Source organism: Chiloscyllium punctatum, chromosome 3, assembly GCF_047496795.1.
Source record: "Chiloscyllium punctatum isolate Juve2018m chromosome 3, sChiPun1.3, whole genome shotgun sequence".
Taxonomy (NCBI): Eukaryota; Metazoa; Chordata; class Chondrichthyes; order Orectolobiformes; family Hemiscylliidae; genus Chiloscyllium; species Chiloscyllium punctatum.
The window spans coordinates 29,862,179-29,889,418 of NC_092741.1; the positions used below are offsets into that span (position 1 = coordinate 29,862,179).

The following is a 27,240-nucleotide window of genomic DNA, read 5'->3' on the forward strand; positions in this document are numbered from 1 at the left end:
TCCCCCTGGGGTCATTCTGCAGACCAAGATTCTATGTAAGCAAGTAAACTAGCCACAGAGGGCGTCACAAATGAGCCCAATTCCATTCTCAGACAATGAGTTTTCACTAGAAAGCAGCTAGATACTCCACCCAAGTTCTATACCCCAACTGTGTCAGGAGGTGCTAAGGGCCAAGCCTCAGAAATGTGAATTGGCCAGCATCCTCATTGCAGAACCTTATTTTCTGTGGTTTAGGCCTTTCATGGCCTTTACCCAAGACTTTTTTTCCCCAAAACCTTCAGAACCATTTCCAAAGCTTAAAGCTGTGCTGCTATTGTTTCACCTGTATCTTAAGTTCACTCACTGTGATGAACTCTCACAATAATAATTGAGGATTTATTCCCAAAGGAAGCAGGAACACTAAGGACAGACCTTCCCAAATTAGCACGTGTGAAATGTAAAACCTAACACTAACCATCCCCTCCTCCTCCTACCCAAGGTTAGCACAAAGTAGTTTGGACCAAATAGAACACAATTACTTTGAACACATTACACACCATGCCGCAATTCCCCCATTATTTTGTCACAACGTAAATGAACAAATCAGTACCAACCCATTTCAGATTTATAAATGGGACCAATAATATACACTAATCAAGTGCAGTAAGTGGTTTCTCAGGAACAGTAATGTGTTGCAGCTTTTAACTGTTGCAGTCTTCCTGTCCGCTTAGTGGGAAGTATGCTTTCATGAAATGTGAAGGGTTAATGACAGAAGCAAACCTCTTTGTATCATTCTCACCCAGAGCACAGTTTAAATGTAGAATAATGCAAAGCCTTGGGATAGGGTTTAGAAGGTGGTCTCTTCCAGTACTACTATAGAATGTGCCTCTTTGCATGGAACTGAATATCCTCTTACTGATCATTTAGTTCTCCTGAGCTCCATAAACGTATCAGATAGCCATGAAAAGTTACTGACTGAATTTATGGATGTTGCATTGCGAGTTCTATTCTGGGACAAGCTGTACATGCAGCAGTTGAGGACATTAAGACCCTGGAAAGTGAGGAAGAGGAAAATTGTGTAAGTTTTATATACTTTAGAGCGTAATAGAATGGTTCTGTCTGAGCAATGAATGGAATCCAGTTCCTTTTGATGAATTGTGGATAAAACAAAGAACTGCCGGAGATCTGAAACAAAAGCAAAAATTGCTGGAGAAACTCAGTACGTCTAGCAGCATCTGTGAGGCGAGAGCAGAGGGAACATTTTGAGTCCATGCTTCTTCTTCTTCAGTGATGAGGAGTAAGGGGACTTGATGCATTAACTCTGCTTTTTCCCCAAGAATACTGTCAAACCTTCTGAATTTCAGCAACAGTTTCTGTTTTTGTAAGTATGGGCGGCACGGTGGCACAGTGGTTAGCACTGTTGCCTCACAGCACCAGAGACCCGGGTTCAATTCCCACCTCAGGCGACTGACTGTGTGGAGTTTGCACATTCTCCCCGTGTTTAAGTGGGTTTCCTCCGGCTGCTCCGGTTTCCTCCCGCAATCCAAAAATGCAGGTCAGGTGAATTGGCCATGCGAAATTGCCGGTAATGTTAGGTAAAAGGGTGAAATGTAGGGGAATGGGTCTGGGTGGGTTGCACTTCGGTGGGTCAGTGTGGACTTGTTGGGCTGAAGGGCCTGTTTCCACACTGTAAGTAATCTAATCTAAAATAGTATGGATTTGTTTTTGGGTAATGGCTCATTTCATCACCCGCTGTGGATTTAATCTTCAGCCTTTGGTTCAAAATGGCTTCATTTTACTGCACAGTTTGCCCACCCAGGTCAATATAAGCCTTTTGACATGTGAGGATCACAAAACAACAATGCAACAACTCATATTTGTATCGGACCTTTCATGTAAAACATCTCGAGGCAGTTAACAGGAACATTAGAAAACAATTCTGGTCTCCCTCCTATAGGAAGGGTGTTGTGAAACTTGAAAGGGTTCAGGAAAGATTTACAAGGATGTTGCCAGGATTGGAGGGTTTGAGCTACAGGGAGAGGCTGAACAGGCTGGGGCTGTTTTCCCTGGAGCGTCGGAGGCTGAGGGGTGACCTTATTGAATTTTATAAAATCATGAGTAAGAAAGGGTAAGAAAGCAAGGTCTTTTCCCTGAAGTGAGAAAGTCCAGAATTAGAGGGCGTAGGTTTAGGGTGAGGGGGAAAAAGTTTTAAAGGCACCTAAGGAGCAATGTTTTCACTCAGAGGGTGATGCATGTATGGAATGAGCTGCCAGAGTAAGTGGTGAAGGCTGGTACAATTACAACATTTAAAAGGCATCTCAATGAGCGTATGAATAGGAAGAGTTTAGAAGATAAGGGCCAAGTGCTGGCAAATGGGACTAGATTAGGTTAGGATATCAGATTGGCATAGATGAATTGGACTGAAGGGTCTGTTTCTGTGCTGTACATCTCTTTGCCTCTATTCGTGCGCCTGTCAACATTACAGTTCTGCTTTATGAACTTGTATATGTCACACATCAGTAAGACTCATTGATCGCTGTGTTTTTTTAATAAAATGTTTCTTGGATGTGAACATTGCAGGTAAGGCCAACACACATTGACCATCCCTACTCACCCTTGAGAAGCTGGTCATGAGCCACTTTCCTTGAAGTGCTGAAACTTGTATCGTGTAGCTACACTGCCAGTGCTTTATCGGTGTGGCGGGTTTGGCTCGCTTGGCCGTTTCAGAGGAACTAGGTAAAAGTGAGGACTGCAGATTCTGGAAACCAGAGTCTAGATTAGAGTGTTGCTGGAAAAGCACAGCAGGTCAGGCAGCATCCGGGGAGCAGGAAAATCGATGTTTTGGGCAAAAGCCCTTCATCTGTGCTTTTCCAGCACCCCTCTAATCTAGACTCCGTTTCAGAGGAACGTTAAAAATTAGCCATGTTGCTATAGAGGTGTAGTCATCCATAGCACAGACTGGGTAGGGAATGATGGTTTTTCTCTCCTGATAAACATGAGTTGGGCTTTTACGACAATCTGGTAGATTTCTGATCAGTACCACAGAGAGCACCATTTTATGTTAAATGCAGTGTTTAATTGAATTTAAATTCCTTGACCACAGTCTTGGGTTTTGGACTTAGCAGTGCTAAGCATCCACATTATGCTACTGAGCACCAGTAAGGTATAATGTTAAGGAAAGCAGATTCCAGGCCCACAGGTTAGAAACAAGGCAAACTGATGAGTAAGAAATGTAAAACCAAATGGGATAGTTACCTTGAACACATCCCCCCCCTCTGCATTGTCACACTGTAGATGAACAGACCTGTACCAGCCCATCAGGAACACTCCAGATTTATTAATGGGACTAATGACATCAACTAATAAAATGCAGTAAGTGATTTTATGGGAATGTTAATGTGTGGTGGTCTTTCTGTGATATTTAGACAGGAGAGGGAAGTATGCTTTCATGAAATGTAAAGGGTTAATGACAGAAGCAACCTCATGTATCTTTCTAACCTAGAACACAGGTTAAGTGTGGAATAATGAAAAGCCTTTGGATAGGATTGAGAAAGATTAGATTACATTACAGCGTGGAAACAGGCCCTTCGGCCCAACAAGTCCACACCAACCCGCCGAAGCGCAACCCACCCATGCCCCTACATTTACCCCTTATCTAATACTACGGGCAATTTAGCATGACCAATTCACCTAACCTGCACATCTTTGGACTGTGGGAAGAAACCGGACCACCCAGAGAAAACCCACGCAGACACTGGGAGAACGTGCAAACTCCACACAGTCAGTCACCTGAGGTGGGAATTGAACCCGGGTCTCAGGCGCTGTGAGGCAGCAGTGCTAACCACTGCGCCACCGTGCCGCCCACAAAGTTGGCCCCTTCCAGTACTGTTGCAGAAAATGTCTCTTTGCATGGAACTGAATATCCTCTTAATGATCATTTAGTTCTCCTGAGCTCCATAAACATATCAGATAGGCATGAAAAGTTACTGACTGAATTTATGGATGTTGCATTGCAAGTCCTGTTTTGGGACAAGCTGTACATACAGCAGTTGAGGACATTAAGACCCTGGAAAGTGAGAAGGGGTGTATTACATTAGTTGTCTGTGCCTTAGAGAGTAATGGAGTGGTTCTGTCTGAGCAGTGAGTAGAAGCTTGGTCCCTCGTCAAGAATAATGCAACTCAACATGGATGCCTGCGTTATTTATCATACGGTATTGCACATGGGTTATTCAAACATATTCTTAAAGGGTCATACTCTTAATGAAAAGGAACTGTTTGGCCAGCCTTTGTATAATCTCTGCATGAAAGTACCAGCTGAGATAGAAATGATGATAAATGCTCACGTTAGAAATGACACACAGCTGGTTTTGTCTGTCTGCTGCAAGGCTGAGAGAAGGCAGGTTTGCATTGAAGGTCAAACAGCTTGAGCTTCAAAACAAATATTCATTCTTAAAAATGAGGTGTGAGAATCCTACAAACTTATGAAGAATTTCATCCTGGGCAGTAAGGCCTATTAGAATCCCCCAGCCAATGTTTAGTGCCACGGTAACCAATGGGATTGAATGTCGGGTGGAGAGTAGTCATTCAACTGAACCCACACACAGGAACATAGGAAGAATAGATCTCATCTTGTTCATTCCTCTACATTTCTGGTGGAATCACATGATAACGATGATAATGGCATTGTTGACTGTTTGTCACAGTCAGTCCTGTATCATCTTCACAAAAAAAAACCTGACACGAGGGAAATGAAACTCCAGCAGTGGAGGGATATTGGTGTCAAGGATCAAAATCAATCAATCAATCCTGGGTAGTTTGTGTTCTTTTCGGGATATGATCAAATTTTACTCGTTGGAACAACAAGTCTCTCAAGTTTCCTTCTCTCAAGGGTTGTGAATCGTTGGAATTCCTGTTTGCGAATGCCAGAGGATTCTGAATCTATAAATATTTTTAAGGCAGAGGTAATTGGATTCATGATGAGCAAAGGGATGAAAGATTTATTGGGGATCTACAAGAATGTAGAGTTCAGGTTAAAATGATGGTCTTAGTGAATGGCAGAGCAGGCTTGAAATCCTGAATGGTTTATTCTTGCCCCTTGTTTGTATGCTTCCAGTGCGTGGGTCCAGCTAACTTTAAATAAGAAGCTTGAATCTTATGTTGCATCTCAGGGCTGCTACATGCATGAAGATTGGCCACTTGAGTCTGCTATGAGTATGATTGGACAATGCAGACAGCTAAAGGTAGCACCTTCAGTGATAGGAGCAATGGGAAAATGAAGAGAGAGTGAAAAATGGACTTATCAATGAGAGACATGAAAGTTTAGGTGGACTCTGAAGTGTCAAGGTTCAAAATCAGCCATGGGCGACGCTACGTTAATGGTATTTTACAGAGGGATTAATTTTTAATTCCTTAAGATTGACTGTGCCATGAATCTGCTCAATTATTTCCACCAGTAATACCACACATCCAGCAGAAAGCTGAGACACTAATTGTGGGCTTCATTCTTGTAAATCAGCCAAGGGTAAATGTAAATGTGTAACACAAATGGTATTTTTTTTTAATGATTCATCTCGTGTGACTATGCAGAAGCTCCTTGCTCACTCCGTGGTTTTGCCTCTGAGACCTGTCTTTGTGAAAGGCTCTGATGGTTTGTGGATTCGGAAGCTTCAGATGTTGAGATTGGAAGAAGAGAATAAAATGGCCTTAGACTCAGCAGCTGACATTACCAGCGATGAGAAGACATTTCTGATTGCAGGAATCATTGGCCACATGAAACCTTGGCAGCCTGCGAGCAGACCCTAGTGCAGTGAGTGTTGGCAATGATATATCTACTGGCCTGATGCATCTAGGCACTGCCAATATAAAACTGCACCCTGTAGAATACTGGGTCACAGCTCAGATGCAGTTTCGATGCCAGCTTGGTTGATGGCAGTTTAAGGAGCAAACAAGAGTTTGGGGAACAGATGGGCGCCGTTCCCACAGCTAATTGCTGTACAATGACTGTTGCTGGTAAGGAGCAAATAGGGGGATGTCCAGTGACCAGTCTGTCTAGCATTTAGAAAGTTAAGATGTGATCTGGTCAAAGTCTTCAGTATATTAACAGGAAAGATCAGGGTAGCTAAAAATAAACTATTTCCACTGGTTATGTAGAACTCGAGGGCATAGTCTAAAATTTAGGGCCAAGCTACTCAGGAGGAACGTGGGACTGATGGTGGTAGGTCAGAGAGGAGGGTGGAGCACATAGTTGGGAAGGGAGATGGACAGGTATGTCCACTCAAGAGGGTGGTGCCGAGTTTGAGGGTTGCATCTGGGATAGAGCCCAGAGGCAGCACGGAGCAGTGAATCGAGCACGTCAGCTGAATGGGCTACTGTTTACTTCCTTCAATCTTGGATCAGGTCCCAGGTCGAGCTAAACATCCAGTCAAAAGGGAAGAGAGCATTCTAACCCTCAGAACTGGAAGGTCTCAAATTCACAGGCATTCACCAACTCTGGCTTTGCAGCAGATTATCTTGCAAATTGTCAGGCTGTGGTCTCCTGAAAGATTGGCAAGTTTGCAATTTTCGTGAAGCCTTGCAAGTTTAAGACAAAAACAGTCCACAAAGTAATTGGTCACTGGATGCAATTTCCTTGATGAAAATTGTTCCCTCGGAGTCTGTGCTGAGAGATTTAATGGAGGAAAGTTAAGGATATATTTCCAAAACAGCCACATCATCTGGGAATTCCCCTCACCACACCTTGCTGTCTGTACACAGAATCTTTTCAAATACAAGCACACTCATCAACACAGCTAGAGAAAATAAGTTAGAGTTAGCTTCTGTCTATAGGACAGGCGAATGTTAAGAGTTTGTGAGTCCATTCAGTATTCTAACAGTTTCTACCCAACTGTTGTTAGAACACTGAATGGACTCACAAACTCTTAACATTTGCCTGTACCTGTGTTTTTGTTTTTGCCACTGTTTACCTATTATTTACGTATCTATGCTCCATAACTCTGTGATCTATCTGTATTGCTCACAAGACAAAGCTTTTCACTGTGCCTCAGTACATGTGACAATAAATCCAATTCAATCCAATTCAGTTCAGTTTAATTCAGAGTGTAGAGTATGCACATTAACTTATAACTCGCTGAAAACCCTGCTAAAGACACAAAATAATAGCACACAGAAATCATTGAAAGATTGAATTCTTTACACTGCAGCATGATTTTTAACCAAGTCTATTATTTTATTTTCTCTCTGACCAGTTGTCTGGCCGGGCACATGGGGTCGTCATCTGGTTCTCTTTTCAATATCCCCTCTTGGCAATTTAGGCTTTGGAAACTGGCTCCACTTTAAGCCTCCAAATTCATGCATGCAGCTCTTTGAAGATGGAAGGATGTTCTGGGAGATTAGCTAATTAGCAAAGCATCTGGGATGTTGAGCTTCGTAAATAAAGCTGTTGAGTACAAAAGCGGGGACGTTACGCTGAACTCCTACAAAGTTGTGGTGCGGCCAATGGAACATGACAACCAATTCTAGTTCCCACAGTTCGGGAAAGATGTGAGGGAACTTGAGAGGATGTAGAGTCATAGAGTTATACGGGATGGAAGCTGACCCTTCGGTCCAACCTGTCCATGTCAACCAGATAGTCTAAACTGACTGATCTAGTCCTGTTTACCAGGATTTGGCCCACATCCCTTTAAACCCTTCCTATCCATGCACCCATCAAAATGCCTTTTAAATAATAGTTCAGCTACAATGTTAGATTGGAAGAGCTGGAGTTGTTCTCGTTGGACCAAAGGAGACAATGAGCAGATGGGATGGGGATGACAAAAATCATGCCAGGTTGAGATAAAGAAAAGCTGTTCCCTTTAGCTGATGGCACAAGGATTACATTGTATAGATTTGATATTTTAAGCAACAGATGGAAGTAGCATACTTGGAAGAACATTTCATGATGTGAGTGGCGAGGTAGCGGGAGCAGAGACGATTGATCGTTTCAGCTAGTCAGTTGAGGAGAGGCAAAGTGGCAGGGCTTTGAATGTACAATGAGGAATGGGAATGACCAGATAGAGAGAGTTAGCATGGCTCAATGGGGCTCCTTCGTCGCTGTGGTGACTTAATAACCAATTGTCATAAAGTTACGGAGACTTCCAAGGATCTTTTTAAAATGGCAAACAGGACATAGATCTGGAAGTCCCATCCCCATTTCCAACAGATCTGGTTTTTATCTGTAGGGGAAGGAGGTGCGGGGTGTGACACTTGAACTCAGTGCTGAGCTCAAACTGACCTTAACTCACTGTAGCAAAGGCTTTCACCCACAGTGGGAGTTACAGTATCTTAAAGTGGTTGCAAGTACTGTTGAAGGGCAGATTAGGTCCACAGACACATCACGCTGTGAAGTTATTTCAGTTCCCAATCCTTTTTAAAAATAGATTGCTTATCAGTGGAGTTGAAAAACATTTGTTCTAATGTTATAATAGCTGTTGACATTACCCCAAAGGCTATCATTTTGTTATTATTAATACTTGACTGTAATCTTTCTGTAATCTATCATTATCTCAGCAGGAGATTCCAAGTGCACAGTTTGAGTGACAGTCCAACAAGTGCATTAAAGGCTAGCTGTCTCAGAGGGATTCTGAGCACAAGATTGGCCAGTAATGGATTAAGTACTTGATGGAATTTAAATCTTTGGATTGGGCTTTCACTAATGGGAGAGGATTTTGTTCAATAGTACAATTACAGCACAATATAACAGGAATAGCAAAGTAGAAATTAAACCTTGTCTTCATTTCAACACGACTTCTGGTCTGCCCATGTTTGTTGTTTGTGAATTGTTTCTTCACTGACTTAAAATATCCGTTTCCCATTGCAGATTCTTGTTTCTCTTTCAGAACATTTTTTAAAATAGAAATTAATTCATGGGATGAGGGTGTCACTAACTGGCAAGCATTTAATGCCTGGCTGGTGGGCAATACTTAAAATTAATGGATCTCTTATTTAAGAGGGAGAATAGGAGAAATTTCTTATGTGGGCTGTTAGTCTTTGGAACTCTGTCCCACAGAGAGCGTGGAGGTTGGGTCAATGAATATACTTGTGGTTGACTCAGGCAGATCTTTGATTAATAAGGGTTGTAGTGAAAGGGAGAAAAATGGAGTTATGGCCATGATCAGATCAGCCTGAATCTTATGATTTGTGAAACAGGCTTGATGGGCTGAATGGACTCCTTCTATGACTTGTTTTGTTTATTTCAAAAATATACTTTATTCATAAAATATTTTGATGGTCTGTACAGTTGGTCATTGCCATCCATACGTAAACATTCAAATTCTTTGCGTACAGAGATTAGAATTTATCATTTATATCGACAGGTCTGTACATTTATCAATCATATGTCCATATATTTAGCTGAGGCGTCAGCAGAGCCCAAATGACTGCGTGGGCCCCCTGTTCTTCTTAGGCAGGCAGATGTTACACGGTCTTTCCCCACCGCGCCTTGGCGGCAGCTGCCCCAAGCTTCAGCGCGTCCCTCAGCACGTAGTCCTGAACCTTGGAATGTGCCAGTCTGCAACACTCAGTCAGGGTCAACTCCTTCAGCTGGAAGATCAACAGGTTTCGGACCGCCCAGAGAGCGTCCTTCACCGAGTTGATGATCCTCTAGGCACAGTTGATGTTCGTCTCGGTGTGCGTCCCAGGGAACAGACCATAGAGCACGGAGTCCGCGTCATGGTGTTGCTCGGGACGAACCTCGACAAACACCACTGCATTCCTTTCCAGACGTCTTCTGCATAGGCACATTCCAGAAGGAGGTGTGTGACAGTCTCGTCCCCCCCGCAGCTGCTTCGAGGGCAGCGTGCGGTGCGGCAGAGAGTCCGGGCGTGCATAAAGGATCTCACAGGCAGAGCCCTTCTCACCACCAGCCAAGCCACGTCTTGTGAACTCATGATCTTACAGATTCGCTGGACAAGAGGGGCATCTGATTTTGGGGACTGTATTGGACAATCTCCCTTCAAAGATATGTGAATTACATGATTGAATTGAATTTATTGTAACGTGTGCTGAGGCACAGTGAAAAGCTTTGTCTTGTGAGCAATACAGGCAGATCACAGGGTTAAGTAGCACAGATAAGTAAATAATAGGTAAACAGCGGCAAAAACAAAAACACAGGTACAGGGGAATGTTAAGAGTTGTGAGTCCACTCAGTATTCTAACAACAGTCGGGTAGAAACTGTTTTGAAACCGGCTGGTGCATGTGTTCACGCTTCTGTACCTTCTCCCCAAAGGTAGAGGTTGTAGAAAAACATTGTCAGGGTGAGATGGGGTCTTTGACAATGCTGGCGGCCTTTCCTTGACAACGGGCCTGGTAGATGGATTCTATAGATGGGAGGTTGGCCTTTGTGATTGTCCGGGCTGTGTTCACCACTCTCTTTAACCGTCTCCGATCTTGAATGGTACAGTTGCCATACCAGATAGTGATACATCCAGACAGAATGTTCTCGATGGCACACCTATAAAAGTTGCCAAGAGTATTTGCCATCATGCCAAATTTCCTCAGCTGCCTGAGGAAGAAGAGCTGTTGTTGGGCCTTTGTAACCAGTGCGTCCATATGAAGAGCCCAAGAAAGTTTGTTGTGGATGACCACTCCCAGGAACTTCACACTCTCCACTCGTTCCACCTCTGTGCTGTTAATGTGTTGGGGGGCATGAGTAATATCCCGCTGAAAGTCAATAATGAGTTCCTTGGTTTTGCCGGCATTGAGAGCTAGGTTGTTCTCAGTGCACCATTTTTCCATGCCTTCTGCCTCCCGTCTGTAACCTGTTTCGTCGCAATCTGAGGTTCGACCAGTTATGGTGGTGTCATCAGCGAACTTGTAAATGGCATTAGTCTGGTATTTGGTGACGCAATCATGGGTATACAGTGAGTACAGTAGGGGGCTGAGTACACACCCCTGGGTTGGAGGATACCTGTTGAAGAGCTTATCTGGATCTTATCACTGACTATAAAGTTGAGGGAAGATTGGACATTCCTGGATCCTGGGACTAAAACACCACACTACTCTGAGAACATGGCACTACTCTGACATGTAACTGGACAGTGACACGCCAGTGAATGACGCAAATGAACTGGCATCACTTGGGGTAGCGTGAACAAGGAAAGTGTTTGTGAAGTTATTATTGTTTCTTTCCTAGCCCCATCTCCAGCAGCAATGTAATCAATGTCTGCGATTCTCAGCTGTGAGTTGCTTCGTCCGTGGCCGCTCGCTGCCGGACAGTTCCAGCCAGTCTTTGACTCGCACCAACGAGGCCTTTGTTTCAGTCGTGAAGCTAAGAAACAGATTTGGCTTTATCTATTGTTGGAGCTGCACTACTGTGCTGCCCCATGTTTCTATGCTGCAAAAACGCTGCAACATCAGAATACACTTATTGTGCAACCTAGCAAGCTGAACTGAGGACAGTGCTTGAAGAGAGACTGAAAATTCAATGCACTGCCCAAAGAGTCAGTGGCATAGTGGGTGATCTCAGTAACCCAGCATCTCAGGCTATTGTTTTGGGGAAAGGGTTCAAACCCCACCAAGGCATCTGGCGAGATTTCAATGGAATAAAAGCTGGTCTCATGGCAACTGTCAATTAGAGTCGCAGAGATATACATCACGGAAGCAGACCCTTCAGTCCAACTCGTCCATGCCGACCAGACATCCTAAATTAAACTCGTCCCATTTGCCAGCACTTGGCCCATATCCCACCAAACCCTTCCTATTCATATACCCATCCAGATGCCTTTTAAATGTTGTGATTGTACCAGCCTCCACTATTTTCTCTGACAGCTCATTCCACACATGTGCCACCCTCTGCGTGAAAAAGTTGTCCCTCAGGCCCCTTTTAAATCTTTCCCTTCTCACCCTAAACCTATGCCCTCAAGGTTTGGACTCCCCCACCCCAGGGAAAAGACTTTGCCTATTTACCCTATCCATGCCCCTCATAATTTTGTAAACCTCTAATAAGGTCACCCCCTCAGCCTCTGACGCTCCAGGGAAAACAGCCCCAGCCTGTTCAGGCTCTCCCTATAGCTCAAGTCCTCCAACCCTGGCAACATCCTTGTAAATCTTTTCTGAGTAAAAGCCCATCTGTTTCACTAATGCCCTTTAGTAATTGTTATTAATTTAAATTTTTCAGAATGGCACTGGACCATGGCAATAATTGAAAGCTTTTTACTGGGTTTGGATGTATTCTTACTATAAAGTTCACGCGACAATAAAAATCATTCATAAAGAATTATTCATTATTTGTGAAGCAAATCTGCCACCCTTTCCTTGTCTGGCCTACATCTGACTTCAGACCCGCAGCAAATGTGCTTGAACGGCTCCCTAAACAGGCCTAAAGAATCAAATATATGCTGACTTGGCCAGATGTGCCAATATCCCACGTCAGAATAGGAATAAAAAGCATCTGAAATGACCCTGACGTGATAAGATGCCACTCTGGCAAAGTGACATTGCATTCCCATGTAACTTACAGCATGTGACTCCTACCTTAGCACCCCTTCATTAAGGCTTGGTGTGCACACACTGAGACGCTCCTCCTTTGAAAGGAAGGGTGACATCCCTTTTGTTTGGCAGCTGTAGTAATGTCTTGGCAGTGCTTTGGCAGCACTATCTCACCTGATTCTTTTGGATGATTAGCCGGGTTTGTTGGAAGTCTTGCAATGTGGCCATCTGGTTCCTTGGCAGCTTTGTGCGAGTGTGTATGTGTTACAAAGGGAGATGATAAGGTGATTGGAACCCTGCCTCTGACATCTATGATTATAGCCTCACAGCTACTAGTCTGCAAGTGATTTACTATTTCACCATCCTTTCAATAATTCTTTTTGGTGTTCATTTTCAGTTTCAAACTGTCAAATGTTTACAGAGCAGTGATTATTCAAGGCCTCTTGCCAGAAAAACTCCTTACTTCACATCAGGCCTCTGAGTGAAAAATTATTGTTTAAATATTGACTGCAAACTCTGCTGCATCACCATGGAGGTCCTTGTCTTGCCCAGGCTTTTATTTTCATTAAAATATCAGGAATTGGGAGAGGCCATTCAGCCTCTCAAACATGTTGTTCCAGATCATCATTAATCTGCACCTCGACTCATTGTTCCCCTTCATGCACTCACCAACCTGATATCTATCCAGTTTCAGACACTGTCTCAGTTCCTCAAAGCTCAACACTATTTCTGACAGGAACATTAGAACACTGGAGCAGGGGGATGATGATGGGGGCAGTGTTGCACATCATAAATCGTAATTTTGCTCTTGCAAAACATTCCTATTTTGTTTGATTCCCGAGCCATCGCTTTGCAATGCTTGAACCCAAGCTTTGTTTTGAGCAGAGTCATTGTTTTATCAAAGAGATGAGGCAAAATATTTTCTCTGGGTCCTGGGTCGTTGGAACTCCCTCCCTCTCGATGTGGTGGAAGGAGAGGGGCTGAAGATGTTTAAGGCAGTTTCCTGGGAAAGAAAATGTGGAGGGGGTGGGTAGGAGGTGAAAGGTTATCGGGAGTAGGTGGGATATGGCATTGAGAATACAATCAGATCAGCCATGCTCTTATTTAAATGACAGAGCAGGCTCAAGGGGCCGAATTGCCTATGTCTGCTGACAAAACTCACACAGTATAGAAAAGGCCCTTTGGTCCATCAAGTCTATACTGCCAAAAACATATCACTATCTACAGTCATCCCACTTTCCTGCATTAGGCACATAACCTTGAATGTTATGACGCGTCAAGTGCTTCTTAAAGGTTGTGAGGTTTCCCACCTCAACTACCCTCCCAGACAGTGCATTTCATTCCCTCACTACTCTCTGGGTGAATAGTTTTTCATCAAACCCCCCTCTAAACCTTCTGCCTTTCACTGAAACATTATGCCTCCTTGTGAGTGACCCTTCTACAAAGGGGAACAACTACTTCCTACCCACCGTGTCCAGGCCCCTCATAATCTCATATTCCTTTAACAGGTCCCCCCCTCTTCTCCAGTGGAAACAACCTGAGTATATCCAGCCTCTCCTCAAAGCTCTCTTCAGGTGCTCCTAACTCAGATGTTTCCATGTTTGTTCACTTCCCTTGCCCCCAAAGCCACTGAGCCCTGAGCAACCTCAGCCAGGGCTATGCTGAGTGAGGTTGCTGATGGTACTGGACAAACAATCCGCTGCCAGGCCCACATTGGGTTCAGTGGCAGTCCATGCCCTCGTTGCTGTGTGCCTCCCAGCAGCAAGTCTGGTCTATTTACCCACCTTGGCACCTGGAGTGCAGTTTGCCCACTCTGTCAGGGAGACCCTGGATACAAGAAAGACAAGATGGATTAAACCACACAAAGCTAAAATTAGCTGTTAAATAAAGGGAGAGAGTGTAGGCCTCCTTAAAGATCAACGGAGTCGAGCCTCAGGAGATTAAATGAATATTTCATGTCAGTTTTTACTGTGGAGAAAGAAAGGGAGGTGAGTGAACTCAGGAAAATAATATTGCTGTTTTGAGAACAGCTCACATTACAGAAGAGGAAGTGCTGGAGCTCTTACAAAACATAAGTGTGGATAAGACTCCGGGACCAGATCAAGTGTATCCCAGGGTGTTGTGGGAGGTTTGGGAGGAAATTGTGGGGTCCATTACAGAAATACTTGTACTATCTACAACCACTAGTGAGGTGCCAGAGGACTGGAGGTTGGCTAATATTGTGCCTTTAATACAAGGAGAATCCTGGGAATGTAGACAGCTGAATCTGACTTCGGCGATGTTGAAGTGATTCTGAAAGATAGGATTTATATGCTTTTGGAGAGGCATAGGCTGATTAGGGATAGTCAGGATGGTTTTGTGCGAGGGAAATGGTGTCTCACAAACTTGATTATGTTTTTTGAGGATGTAACCAAAAGATAGATGAGGGCAGAGCAGTCGACATGTTTACTTGGTCTTTAGTAAAGCCTTTGATAAGATTCTGCATGGTTGACTAATTAGCAAAGTTAGATCACGTGGAATTCAGGGTGAGCTTGCCAATTGGATACAAAATTGGCTTTATGGCAGGAGCCAGAGAGTAATGGTGGAGGGTTGTTTCTTTGGACTGGAGGCCAGTGGCCAGCAGTATTCGACAGAGATCGGTACTGGGTCCATTTTTGTTTGTCATTTATATAAATAATTTGGTTGAGAATTTAGGAGGCAAGGTTAGTTATTTCGTGGATGACAGCAAAATTCGTGGTTCAGTAGACAGTGAAGAAGGTTATCTAAGCTTACAAAGAGATCTTGATCAATAGTGGTAATGGGCTGAGGAGTGACAGATGGAGTTTTATTTGGATCAGTTGTATTGGTATTGTATTTTGGTAAAGCAAACAAGGGTAGGAGTTGGACATTTAATGACGGGGCCCTGGTTAATGTTGTAGAACAAAGAGACCTTGAGTTTAGGTACATAATTCTTTAATGTTTGCTTCACATATAGATAGGGTAGTTAGGAAGGTGTTTAGCACATTTAGGCAAAAGTGAGGACTGCAGATGTTGGAGATCAGAGCCTAGATTAGAGTGGTGCTGGAAAATCACAGCAGGTCAGGCAGCATCCGAGGAGCAGGAAAATCAACATTTTGAGCAAAAACCCTTCATCAGATTCCTTCATCAAATGTTGATTTTCCTGCTCCTTGGATGCTGCCTGACCTGCTGTGCTTTTCCAGCACCACTCTAATTTAGCACATTTACCTTACCGTCATTGTTCAGACTTTTGAGTATAGGAGTTGGGACATCAAGTTGAGGCTCTACAGGACACTGTGTGCAGTTCTGGTCACCCTGTTGTATGAAGGATATTATTAAACCAGAGAGGGTTCAGAAAAAAATTACTAGGATGTTACTAGGAATTTGAGTAACAATAATAGGCTGGGACTTTTTTTCTCTGGAGCATAGTGAGTTGAGGGGTGACCTTATCAAGGTTTATAAAATCAGGAAGGGCACAAATAAGGTGGATAGTAAAGGTCTTTTCCATAATGTGGGGGAGTTTAAAATTAGTGGGCATATTTTTAAGGTGAGAGGAGAAAAGATTGAAAAAGGACATGAGGGGCAACTTTTTTTACACAGAGTGGTTTGTGTGTGGAATGAAATGCCAGAGAAAGTAGTGGATGAGGGTATAGTTACAATGTTTAAAAGACATTTGGATAAATACATGAATAGGAAAGGTTTAGAGGGCAGGTGAGACCAAGTTAGTTTGGGAATGTGGTTGGCGGGGACTAATTTGACTGAAGGGTCTACTTCCATGCTGTATAACTGTATGATGCTAAATAACATACAGGAGCCAAAATATTCATTCATAAAGTGTAAGCTTCAGCCAGTGGGAATCAGAAGATTATGTTTTAATTATTTTAAGCATATTATGAACCAAAGTGATGCACATCTTGAAAGTTCTTTGCACTGAATACAATATCCTGTGGATTTTGACCCTATCTCATTTGTCCTGATATTAGTAAGCTGGTCACTGAAAGTTCCAATGCACTGGCAGAACTGAGACAGAGCAGAACTTAAAAGAGTGGTCATTTACAGAGAGGCGAAGTCCACTGGGACCTGAACAGGGGTTTAGCTGAACCCCAGATGGTCTCTGAAATACAGAGGCCTCATCCCCTGAAGAAGCAAGTGGTATGGTTTGCTAAGTTCGTAGGTACCAGAAACTCTTTGGCAACAGTTACCTTTTAAAGTTTTAATTTCTAAAGTCATGGGACTTCTTGAACATCTTTGATAAAAACTCATTTCAGATCTCAGTTAGAGGCCTTATAAGAGGTAGGTCAACTCAGAGAGTTCTTATAAGTTAACCAGTTTGCAGTTTGGAATTATACATCAGCTAGACTGGGTATGAATGGCAGGGTTCCTCCCTCAACGGACATTACTAAATCAGGTGTGTTTTTGCAACAACTCAGTGGCCTGATAGTTATTGATAGTAGCATCATAATTCAAAATGCATTTGATTAATTAGGCTTAAACTCACAAGCTATCACAATGGGATCCTGATGAAGGAGCAGCGCTCTGAGAGCTAGTGCTTCCAAATAAACTTGTTGGACTATAACCTGATGTTGTGTGGTTTTTAGCAATGGGATTTGATCTCATCTCCCTTGGGTTAGTTTCGGTGTTCAGATTACTCAGGCAATAACACAGTCGCTGCTTACTGTCTCCATTTTTCCTGTTGCTTTCCCAATCTGTCTTCTTTCTCACACCTTCACTGTTACAGACTGCAACATATTTTCACTGGTTTGTCTTCAGGGCAAGATGGGGGGAGCTTTGTGTGCGACATTTGTATGTACCTCATAATACCTGTTCCTTCTCCTTTCACCCTAGTGACATTACTTCTGTCTTTGTTTGTTCTTAAGATGTGTGTGTCACTGATGAGATTGCCATTTATCTAGTTGTCCCGTAAAGGAAACAGTGCACTTGATTTTCCTACCTCTGGTGGTGGGTCGATAAAACTATGTGGCCTTCTCTATCCCTTCAGAATCAGTCAGTCATATGAGAGACAGGCACCACTGAAGACAGTACTGAGCTGATAAGGATCATCCTATAACCTCACGGTCACTTTTACTGGCACTGTTTTATTAATCTTCAACAAGGTTCTGAAACAGCCAGGATTGGGGGCATTTGAACTTCTATCTATGATCAGTGGTCCAAATGTGGAACCAAAGCATCACCCTGTCTGTTTGCATGCCCAGGTCAAGGGTTTTGTCTCTCAGAAACAACTTTTAGACAAATTTAAGTTGAAGGGATTACCAAGTGGTACTCACGGCTCCCTGTTTTCTATCCTGTTACAGATCATGAACAATAGCTAGCAGACCAGATGCTGACCATGGCTCCAAGAAAACGGAATAGGCATGTGCTGGGATTTCTCTGTTGCTTCCAGAGCACTGATCACCCAGAGATCACCTTCAAGGACAGCAGTGTGCCACTGCAGCTTCTCGAATTCTCCCTCCCAATCCCGCCCACTGATGAACTCAACGCCAGGTTTGCAGAACTCGTTGTAAGTGTCACTGAGTTTTACAAGGAATCAAACGTGTCTGTTATGCTTTTCCTCTTAGGGTCAGGCTATTGAAGAAACCTTGACACCTTTCAACACCCCTTGAAGATGGTACCCACACCAGCCATTGTCCACAGGTAGTAGTTGGAGTCAGGCTGAGGTGGTGGTTGGATAACTGACTAAATGAGTCGCTTTGCCCTGGGTCACCTTAAGCTTCATGGCTGGTGCCACAGATGCACCCAGCAAGTATTCCATCATGGTCAAATAGACACAAAATCTGAGACAGTGTTTGAGAGACTGGTTGAGAATCTCAACAGGTCTGGCAGTGATGGAGAAACAGAGTTAATGTTTTAAGTCCAGCGTGAACTGTGTTCCAAAGAAGAGTTGTATTGGACTGGAACCATTAATGCTGTTCCTCACAGATGCAGCCAGACCTGCCCACGGTTTCTCCAGCACTTGCTGTTTTTCTTCCGAAATGCTCCTGACTTATGTCTTGTAGTGCTGGGGAGTCAGGAGGTGAATCTCCCCCTGCACAATGCTCCGTTTGTTACCTGCAGCAAGTATGGCTTATCCAGTTGAGTAACTGTTCCATGAAAATCCACAGGATGATGGGAGATTCCCCAGGAGGGGGCAGTCCTTCATTGAACTTAGAATTATAGAATTTGACAGTACAGGAGGAGGCCATTCAACCCAACTGTGTATTATCAGCTCCTGAAAGAGCTAGACAGCTAGTCCCATTCTCCAGCTCTTTCTCTAAGGTCTCTAAGTTAATCCCTTTCAAATATATATCCAGCTCCCTTTTGAAATCTCCTATAGAATCCGCCTCTACCACTCCCCCAGGCAGTGCATTCCAAATCCTAACAACCCTCTGAGTAAAGACACTTCTCCTCATCTCACTCCTAGCTCTCTTACTGACAGTGTTGAAATGGTAACCCCCAGTTACTGAAATACCAGCAAGTGGAAGCAGACTATCCTTCTTTACCCTGTCAAAATTGTTCATCGTTTTCAACACTTCAATGAAGTCACCTCTGCTCTCCTCCAAGGAGAACAAGCTCAATTTCTCTAATCTTTCCTTACATCTGGAATCCAAACTTCCTGGTATCATTCCAGTGAATCTCCTTTGCACTCTCTCCAAGGCTTTAACATCTTTCCTTCAATAAGGTGCCCAGAAATGAACACGTTATTCCAAATGTGGCCTGACCCAATGAGTTGTAGAGGTATAACATCACTTCCTTGTACTCTATGCCTCCATTTTAAACCCGAGGATCCTAGAATTGACTACTCTCCCAGCTTAGGATCATCTGCAAATAGCGAGATTTTGCCCTTAACATGCATCTCCAAATATAAATCAGAAAAAGCGAGACTCCCAACACCAATCCTTGGGGAACATTACTTTCAACTCGTCTCCTGTCTGTTTCCTATCTTTTAGCTAATTTCTAACACATACTGAGAAGAAGCCATCAATCCCAAACATTTCTATTTTCAAATTTCCAAATGTTACCTGCTGTGTGGTACCATATCAAATGTTTTCCAAAAGTCCAAATATACAACATGCACAGCATTACCCTCATCCACTGCCTGTGTCACCTCTTCAAAGAAAGGTCATTTTCCCAAGGTAAGGGAGCCCAAAACTACTGGGCACAGGTTGAAGGTGAAAGGGGAAAGATTTAAAAAGAACCTGAGGGGTGACCTTTTCAGAGTTGAGAGCTGGATTCCTGATAAAGGACTTTTTCCCGACACGTCGATTCTCCTGCTCCTCGGATGTTTCCTGACCCGCTGTGCTTTTCCAGCACCACACTGTCGACTCTGATCTCCAGCATCTGCAGTCCTCACTTTCTCATGGGTGACTTTTTCACACAGAGGGTGGTGCGTGTATGGAATGAGCTGCAAGAGGAAGTAGTGGAGGCTGGTACAATTACAACCTTTAAAAGGCATCTAGTTTAGAGGGATACGGACCAAGCACTGGCAAATGGGGCAAGATCAGATTGGGATATCTGGTTTGTGCGGATGAGTTGGACTGAAAGGTTTCTTTCCAATGTGACTCAATGCCCGTATAACTCAATCAAATACGTCAGACATGACCAGCTTTCAAGTAGGAAACTAGATATTGAGTGTCAAGGGGTTAGTTGATCAGGAAGAACATAAGAGAACCATCATTCTGGACTTGTCTAACAAACACTTATTCACTTTGCCACAGTAGTCATTGGATAGTATTGAGGTTTGGGTATTCCCTCTCTGCATACCTCAACCCTTTGTTGGAGGACCTCTAGGCTTATTTGTGAACTATACATGAAGACTAGAATGTTTTGCTGGATGTAGTTTCTTGCTTTCCACCCAGACCTTACATCTCATAAGGGCATTCACATTAAGAGCAGAACTTAGGAACTTTGGCTCCTCTGGCCTGCTATACCATTCAATAGGATCAAGGCTGATCTGGGTGTGTTCAGGTTTCCACATTCCCATCAACCTTTGATTCCTTTGTTTAGCAAGAAGCTATCCACCTCTGGCTTAATATATGTAATGACCTCAACCTCATGAAGTTGGAAAATAAATTCCCCTCATCTTTGTCCTGAAAATCCACAAATCTTTTAAGTGGAGACATCTATGTTTGGACTGACCCACAAGAGGAAACTCATTTTCACAACTACTGAGACCTTTGAGGATCTTGTACACTTCGACCAAGTGACCTCTCAGTGTTCTAACCTCAAGTAGAAACAAGCATAGCCTATTCCCATAAGATAACCCACTCATTGCAGCAATCTCCACAGTAACTGAGATGCCCCATTGCTAGGTAAAAACAATGACTGCAGATGCTGGAAACCAGATTCTGGATTAGTGGTGCTGGAAGAGCACAGCAATTCAGGCAGCATCCAAGAAGCAGTAAAATCAACGTTTTGGGCAAAAGCCCTTTATCAGGAATAAAGGCAGAGAGCCTGAAGGGTGGAGAGATAAGTGAGAGGAGGGTGGGGTGGGGAGAAAGTAGCATAGAGTACAATAGGTGAGTAGGGGAGGGGATGAAGGTGATAGGTTGGGGGCGGCGGGAGGGTGGAGTGGATAGGTGGAAAAGAAGATAGGCAGGTAGGACAAGTCATGGGGACAGTGCTGAGCTGGAAGTTTGGAACTAGGGTGAGGTGGGGGAAGGGGAAATGAGGAAACTGTTGAAGTCTACATTGATGCCCTGGGGTTGAAGTGTTCCATGGGGGAAGATGAGGCGTTGTTCCTCCAGTCGTCTGGTGGTGAGGGAGCAGTGGTGAAGGAGGCCCAGGACCTCCATGTACTCAGCAGAGTGGGAGGGGGAGTTGAAATGTTGGGCCATAGGGCGGTGTGTTTGATTGGTGCAGGTGTCCTGGAGATGTTCCCTAAAGCGCTCTGCTAGGAGGCGTCCAGTCTCCCCAATGTAGAGGAGACCGCATCGGGAGCAACGGATACAATAAATGATGTTGGTGGATATGCAAGTAAAACTTTGATGGATGTGGAAGGCTCCTTTAGGGCCTTGGATGGAGGTGAGGGAGGAGGTGTGGGCACAGGTTTTGCAATTGCTGCGGTGGCAGGGGAAGGTGCCAGGATGGGAGGGTGGGTTGTTGGGGGGGGGGGGGGGCGTGGACCTGACCAGGTAGTCACGGAGGGAACGGTCTTTGTGGAAAGGGGTGGGGAGGGAAATCTATCCCTGGTGGTGGGGTCCGTTTGGACGTGGCAGAAATGTCGCCGGATGATTTGGCCCATTGCTAGCTATCTCTTTTTTTTCAATAAAACTGTTAAGGGATGGTTATTCCCATGCCCAGACAGGCAGGATTTGAACCTGGGACTTCAGGCCCAGAAGGCCCCAAAGTGTGTGACAAACTACTGTGATGGCAAGACAATGTTTCGAATCCACAACTCCATGGTGACTGGAACTGAATCCAGCACCTTAGGCCACTCAGCTGCAAGTGTCTATCTATTTTTAAATTACCTGTTTGGACCTGCAATGGTACACATACTATGCAGGTGGGACTTGAAACCAGGTTTCCTGGCTCAGAGATAGGGACACTACCACTATACAGCAGGAGCTACATAAACCTATTTGTCTTTATGACCTTCAACTGCTTGGTAAGTCACAGCCACGGGCAGAATCTGTCAGATATAAACAAACCTCTACAAACTGATAGTGGCTTTCCCACTGCCCCGTTCTGAGACCACAATAGGTCTTGGTTTGCGGCACTCAATCCCGTCCCAGACGGCACGCTTAGTAAATGGATTATCAGAACAAGCTCAAGTGATAAGTGTTAATGTGACAATACTCCAAACATGATTGCCTTTATTAGCTGAGGCAGAGAGATTAGGAGTAGGGAGGTGATACTGGAACTGTATGAAACTTCAGAGGGGTAGGTCACACCTAGAGTATTGTGTGCAGTTCTAGAGTCCACATTATAGGAGGGATGTGATAGCGCTGGAGAGGGTGCAGAGGAGATTTTCCAGGATGTTGCCTTGGCTGGAGAGTTTCAGTAGTGAAGAGAGATTGGACAGATTGGGGATATTTTCCTTCACGGATTGAGATTGAGAGAGGACATGACTGAGATGTATAAAATGATGAAGGGCATAAACAGGTCAGACATAGAGCAACTTTTCACCTTGGTGGAGGGACCAGTGATGAGGCGGCATGAATTTAAAGTAACGGACAGGAGGTTTTGAGGAGATGTGGGAAAAAAATATTTATCACCCAGAGGGAGGTGGGAAATCTGGAACTCACTGTCTGTGAGGGTGGGAGAGGCAGAAACCCAAATAATGTTGAAGCAATATTTAGGCATGCCCTTGTGATGCTAGGGCATACAAGGATGCTAAACTAAGTGCTGGAAAATGGAATTAGCATAGTCAGGTGGTTGTTTTTGACTGGCACAGACTGGATGGGCCAAAGGGACTTTTTCTGCATTGTATAAGCCTTGGAGTCAGAGAATCAGACAGGAGGAGGCCAGAGTCCAGTGGCTGAGGAACGGATGCAAAGGCAATTTCAATGGGAAAGAGCTTTAGCAAGGTATTCAATGTCAACAACAACAGTCTGCATTTATATGATACCACTGTAATAAAGCAATGTAATAAAGCATCCCTCCAGGCACCTCATGGAACCATAATCAGATAAACCATTGACATCTAACCAAAGAATGAAACATCTGGACCAATCACCAAAAACCTTGGTCAGTGAAGTCGGTCTTAAGGGATGTCAAAGAAGGAGAGGGAAGAGAACGAAATGAAAGCAGTTGAGAGGGGCAGATGCAGATCTGAGCACCCAGACAGCAGCTGGCATGGTGGGCAGTGAAAAATGGAGACCCTCAAGGTTTGGGATTAGAGGAACGCGGGGTCCTCGATGGGTGACAGCAGCGGTGGAGCTGGGGAAGGGGAGTGAGGCCGTGTGGAGGATGTTGAAGGTGGTGACCAGAGTTTAAAAGATGAGATGCTAGCATCCCAGCAACCAGTGCAGATCTTTGAGCAGTGGGTGAGCGGGAGACGTACTGTGAGTTAAAATACGGGAAGCAGAGAATTCTAAGCCAACACATGTCATGTGCCGCCCTGCTGCTGTGTTTCTTTCTCTGTTTGTTTATGCTGATTCGTGTTCAAGTCAGTTCCCTGAGTGTCTGGCATCAGCAGAAGAGTTTGGAACACTGACACACTGTGGAGGCTCCACATGTGAAAGCTCAACAGTAAATGGGAACAGACAGTGCTGAAATTTGAAGGTCAGTGCTCCAGTGATTTGCTGAAAAGAAAACCCTCATTCTTTCAGAATCCAATCTGTCAGACGACACAACCGCATCATTGGAGAAGATTAATTTTGTAACGAGGGAGAAAATTCTTTTGAAGATTTTGACTTGCACTGGGTCACAGATCCACTGGCATTGACAGACCCCAACTGAGCAATTTGTCTTCAATCATGTTTTGAAGAATTTTGTAGATTAATTATACTTTCTGACTCACATTGGCTCCCATTTGTAAACAAAAGCACAATGATGACATTCTTCTCCTTGTTTTCAACTCCTTCCATGCCATGATCCCTTTCCTATCTCTCCTACAACCATCCAAGAGAACTAAAGTCTTCTAATTCTAGCCTCATGAAACCCTAAATTTGATCGCTTCGCCAAAGGTGCCTGTGCCCATTAATATCTACAATCATCTCCCTGAAAGAATTGACCATTCCCCTCTCTCCATTTTTAGCACACAGCCTACAGTCTGCCACTTGGCTTATGCATCTTCCCTAGTTTCATCTTGTATGACTAATGTCAATTTTTTTTGATACTGTCCCTGTGAAGCATGTTGGAGTTTTACAAGACATTCAACGACGTCATATGAATGCAAGTTGTTGATGTCAGTATATTTCACAGTGAAGAGCATCACCTACTGAGCACAGTCCAGTCCCAACCAATATTTACAATGGCTGCACTGACTGTGACAATTGAGAGCAGAGAGCCCCTTGAGTGATTTTGCCTATCTCTAGACTGAAGTCAGCATTCACACTTCTTGCAGGACAGTCCAACTCCAAGCACAGGATGATAGGATCGGCAGAATGGGCAGACAGAGACAGATGGAATTTTGTGAGGGAAGAATGAGGTGATACATTTTGGCAGAGGGGGTAGGCTTTCAAAGGTACACAGGGGCCAAGGGCTGTGTGTGCAAGGATCATTGAAGGTGGCATGGTGTACTGAGAGAGTGGCTGACAAAGTATATGTGATCTTGAGCTTCAAAAGTAGAGACATTGTGTACAAAAGAAGGGAAGGTTTGTGGAGCAGATTTACAAGCACGGTTCCAGCCACGGGGTTTTAATTGAGAAGTTTGGTGGGAAAGGCTGGGGGCATTCTCATTGAAGAAGGGAAACTGAAGGGAGGTGCACAAGATCATGACAGACTCAGATAGGATAGACCAGGAACATCTGTCCCTGTAGCTGATTGCACAAGGAATGGAGGTTTAAGATTTTGGTGGGGGGGGGGGGGGGGGGGGTGGTGTGTGGTCGTTGTTGGATGGGTATTTTGTGGGGCAGGGATTAGGAGGAAAACCTATTGTACACAGCAAGCAGTCAAGATGTGGAACTGCATCTGTGAGAGGGAGAAAGGAAATTGAATGACATAAACCAGCAGGCCTGTGAGGATCAAGTGGCGGAGTGAGACTGACTCGATTGTTCCACAGTGACCCGAGGTGGGCTCAATTCCTAAATCACTTCCTTCAGTGCTGTTCTGTCCGTGACTCTGTGAGTGTGTAGGCATGGTTGAAAGCCGGAAACGTTTAATTGGTGTGGGTAGTAGAAGCTAGGATCTCTCCCTGGTGTCTTGTCAAACAGTTTTCATGAAAACAGATGATTTGTACATTATCACACTGGTGTTTGAGCATCCTTGCTGTGGGCCAATTGGCTGTCGCTTTTCCTACATCGTTAAAGTGACCAGATTTCAGAAAATAAAAAGTACTTTTACTGATTGTAAAGCAACTTTGGGATGTTTGAAATTAGAGTTACCACGTCATAAGTGACCTGGACCATACGGCCCATCAAGTTGTGCCTAGCATGGGAGCTGTTATTGAGCAGCCATTTTATATGCACTTTCCCGACAAGTAGATTGCCCCAATTTTCTATATACAGCGATGGCTGAGATTCTCTGACAATGGCAACATTTGAAAGCTGAGATCTTTAATGTACATGGCCGTTACTGGGTACATCAGTATCTCAACCCATCAAGCAACGACTGCTGCTTGTCATATTAGAGATGTTCATAACAAGAGCACTGGATTAAAGGAAATACCCATGGGCCCAATTAGATTCAAGTGTTGTATTTTCTCGGTTTTAGTTTACACAGCTGTCCATAGAAAGAGATAGCAAGAGGGAGAGGGATTCAGATACTGAGTGATTCAAGTGACTTGTTCTGTCCCAAATCCTCTCTCAGCAGCTTGTTACCACAACAAGGAAGACTGAGCTCTTGACAACACTATAGTCAGGAGTCCCAGTGAGCACTCTAATCTGTGAGCCACATGTGTGGAAGTACCTTCCACCTCTTGTTCCTTCTGAGCTCCATTGTTCTGTTTTGCACACTGTCCCTTCTTTCTTCATGTTTACTGTACAAACTCATTGCCCTGTTTCCGACTCTAAGATGTCAAAAAGGAATCATTTTAAAAGTATTCCCCAGAAAAGCTATGCCCTTATTTTCTGTGCTCTGTACAAGCTGTATCTTAAATCTTCTCTCCTCTTACAATCTGAAGTTTGTGCATTCGACCTTCCCTTCGTAGCACTGAGGTTTATGAGACATAAAGTCTTTTATTCAATCATGGGATCTGGGAGTCACAGTTTTATTGCCAATCCCTATTTCCAGCACCTGAAGGAGGCTGTGGTGAGCAGCCTAGATGAATCACTGTAGTCCATGGGAATGGCATGGGGAAGGTGGCTAGTGATAATTACTCCTACAGTGCAGTTAGGAAGGCTACGCCAGGACTTTAACTCAGCGAAACTGTGTTAACAGCGATATATTCCCAAGTCAGGATTGTGTGTGAATTGAAGGGGATCTTCAAAGGTATTAGTGTTCCCATGTATCTGTTGCCCTTCTCTTTCTAGATGGTAGTTGCCATGGGTCTGGAAGGTACTATCTGAGGAACCTTGAGGAGTTGCTGCAGTGCAACTTGTAGATGGTACACTCTGCTGTTTCTGAGCATTGGTGGAGGATGGATGGATGGTGAAGTTGTTGGATGGATTGCCAATCATGCAGGCTGCTTTGTCCTGGATGTTGTCAAGCATCCTGAGTGTTGTTGGAGCCACGCCCATCCAGGCAAATGGGGGGAGAGTTCCACCACGTTCCTGATGTGGGCCTTGTAGATGGTGGACAGGCTTCAGGGAGTCAGGGGGTGAGTTACTCACCTCTGCATTCCTACCCTCTGATCTGCTCTTGTAGCCACTGTGTTTGTGCGGTGAGTCCAGTTGAGTTTATGGTCAGTGGTAACCCCAGGATGTTGACTGTGGAGGATTCAATGATGGAAATGCCATTGAACAGACTTGGTCATCATCTGCCAATTGTCTGGTGTGAAAATTACCTGCCATTTATTAGCCTAAGGCCTGAACATTGTCCAGGTATTGCTGCAGGCAGTACTCATCCCAGCATTCATCTAGGAAAGTGGAGAGTATTTAATCACATTTCTGTCTTGACCCTTTGGGTTCAAGAGATTAAAAATGACAGCTGATTCTCCACCAAGGGATGAATAAATCAAAAACTGCGTTGTTTGTTCATGTTTTTATTTTGGATAGGTCCAACCACACCAGGAATCTAAACTGTTTCACGGAACTTGGCTTATT

At 44.2% G+C, this 27,240-nt stretch overlaps 1 protein-coding gene across 4 annotated transcripts in view; it reads left to right on the top strand.

Annotated features, from left to right (window-relative positions):
* Positions 1 to 27,240, top strand: part of daam2 (dishevelled associated activator of morphogenesis 2) — a 339,423-nt gene that overhangs the window by 108,123 nt on the left and 204,060 nt on the right. For all 4 annotated transcript variants that reach the window (XM_072551064.1, XM_072551092.1, XM_072551081.1 and 1 more), the window contains exon 2: positions 17,752 to 17,957. In XM_072551064.1, coding sequence (XP_072407165.1) covers positions 17,778 to 17,957 — 180 coding nt within the window. In that variant the 5' untranslated portion in view covers positions 17,752 to 17,777. The remainder of the gene's footprint in view (positions 1 to 17,751; positions 17,958 to 27,240) is intronic.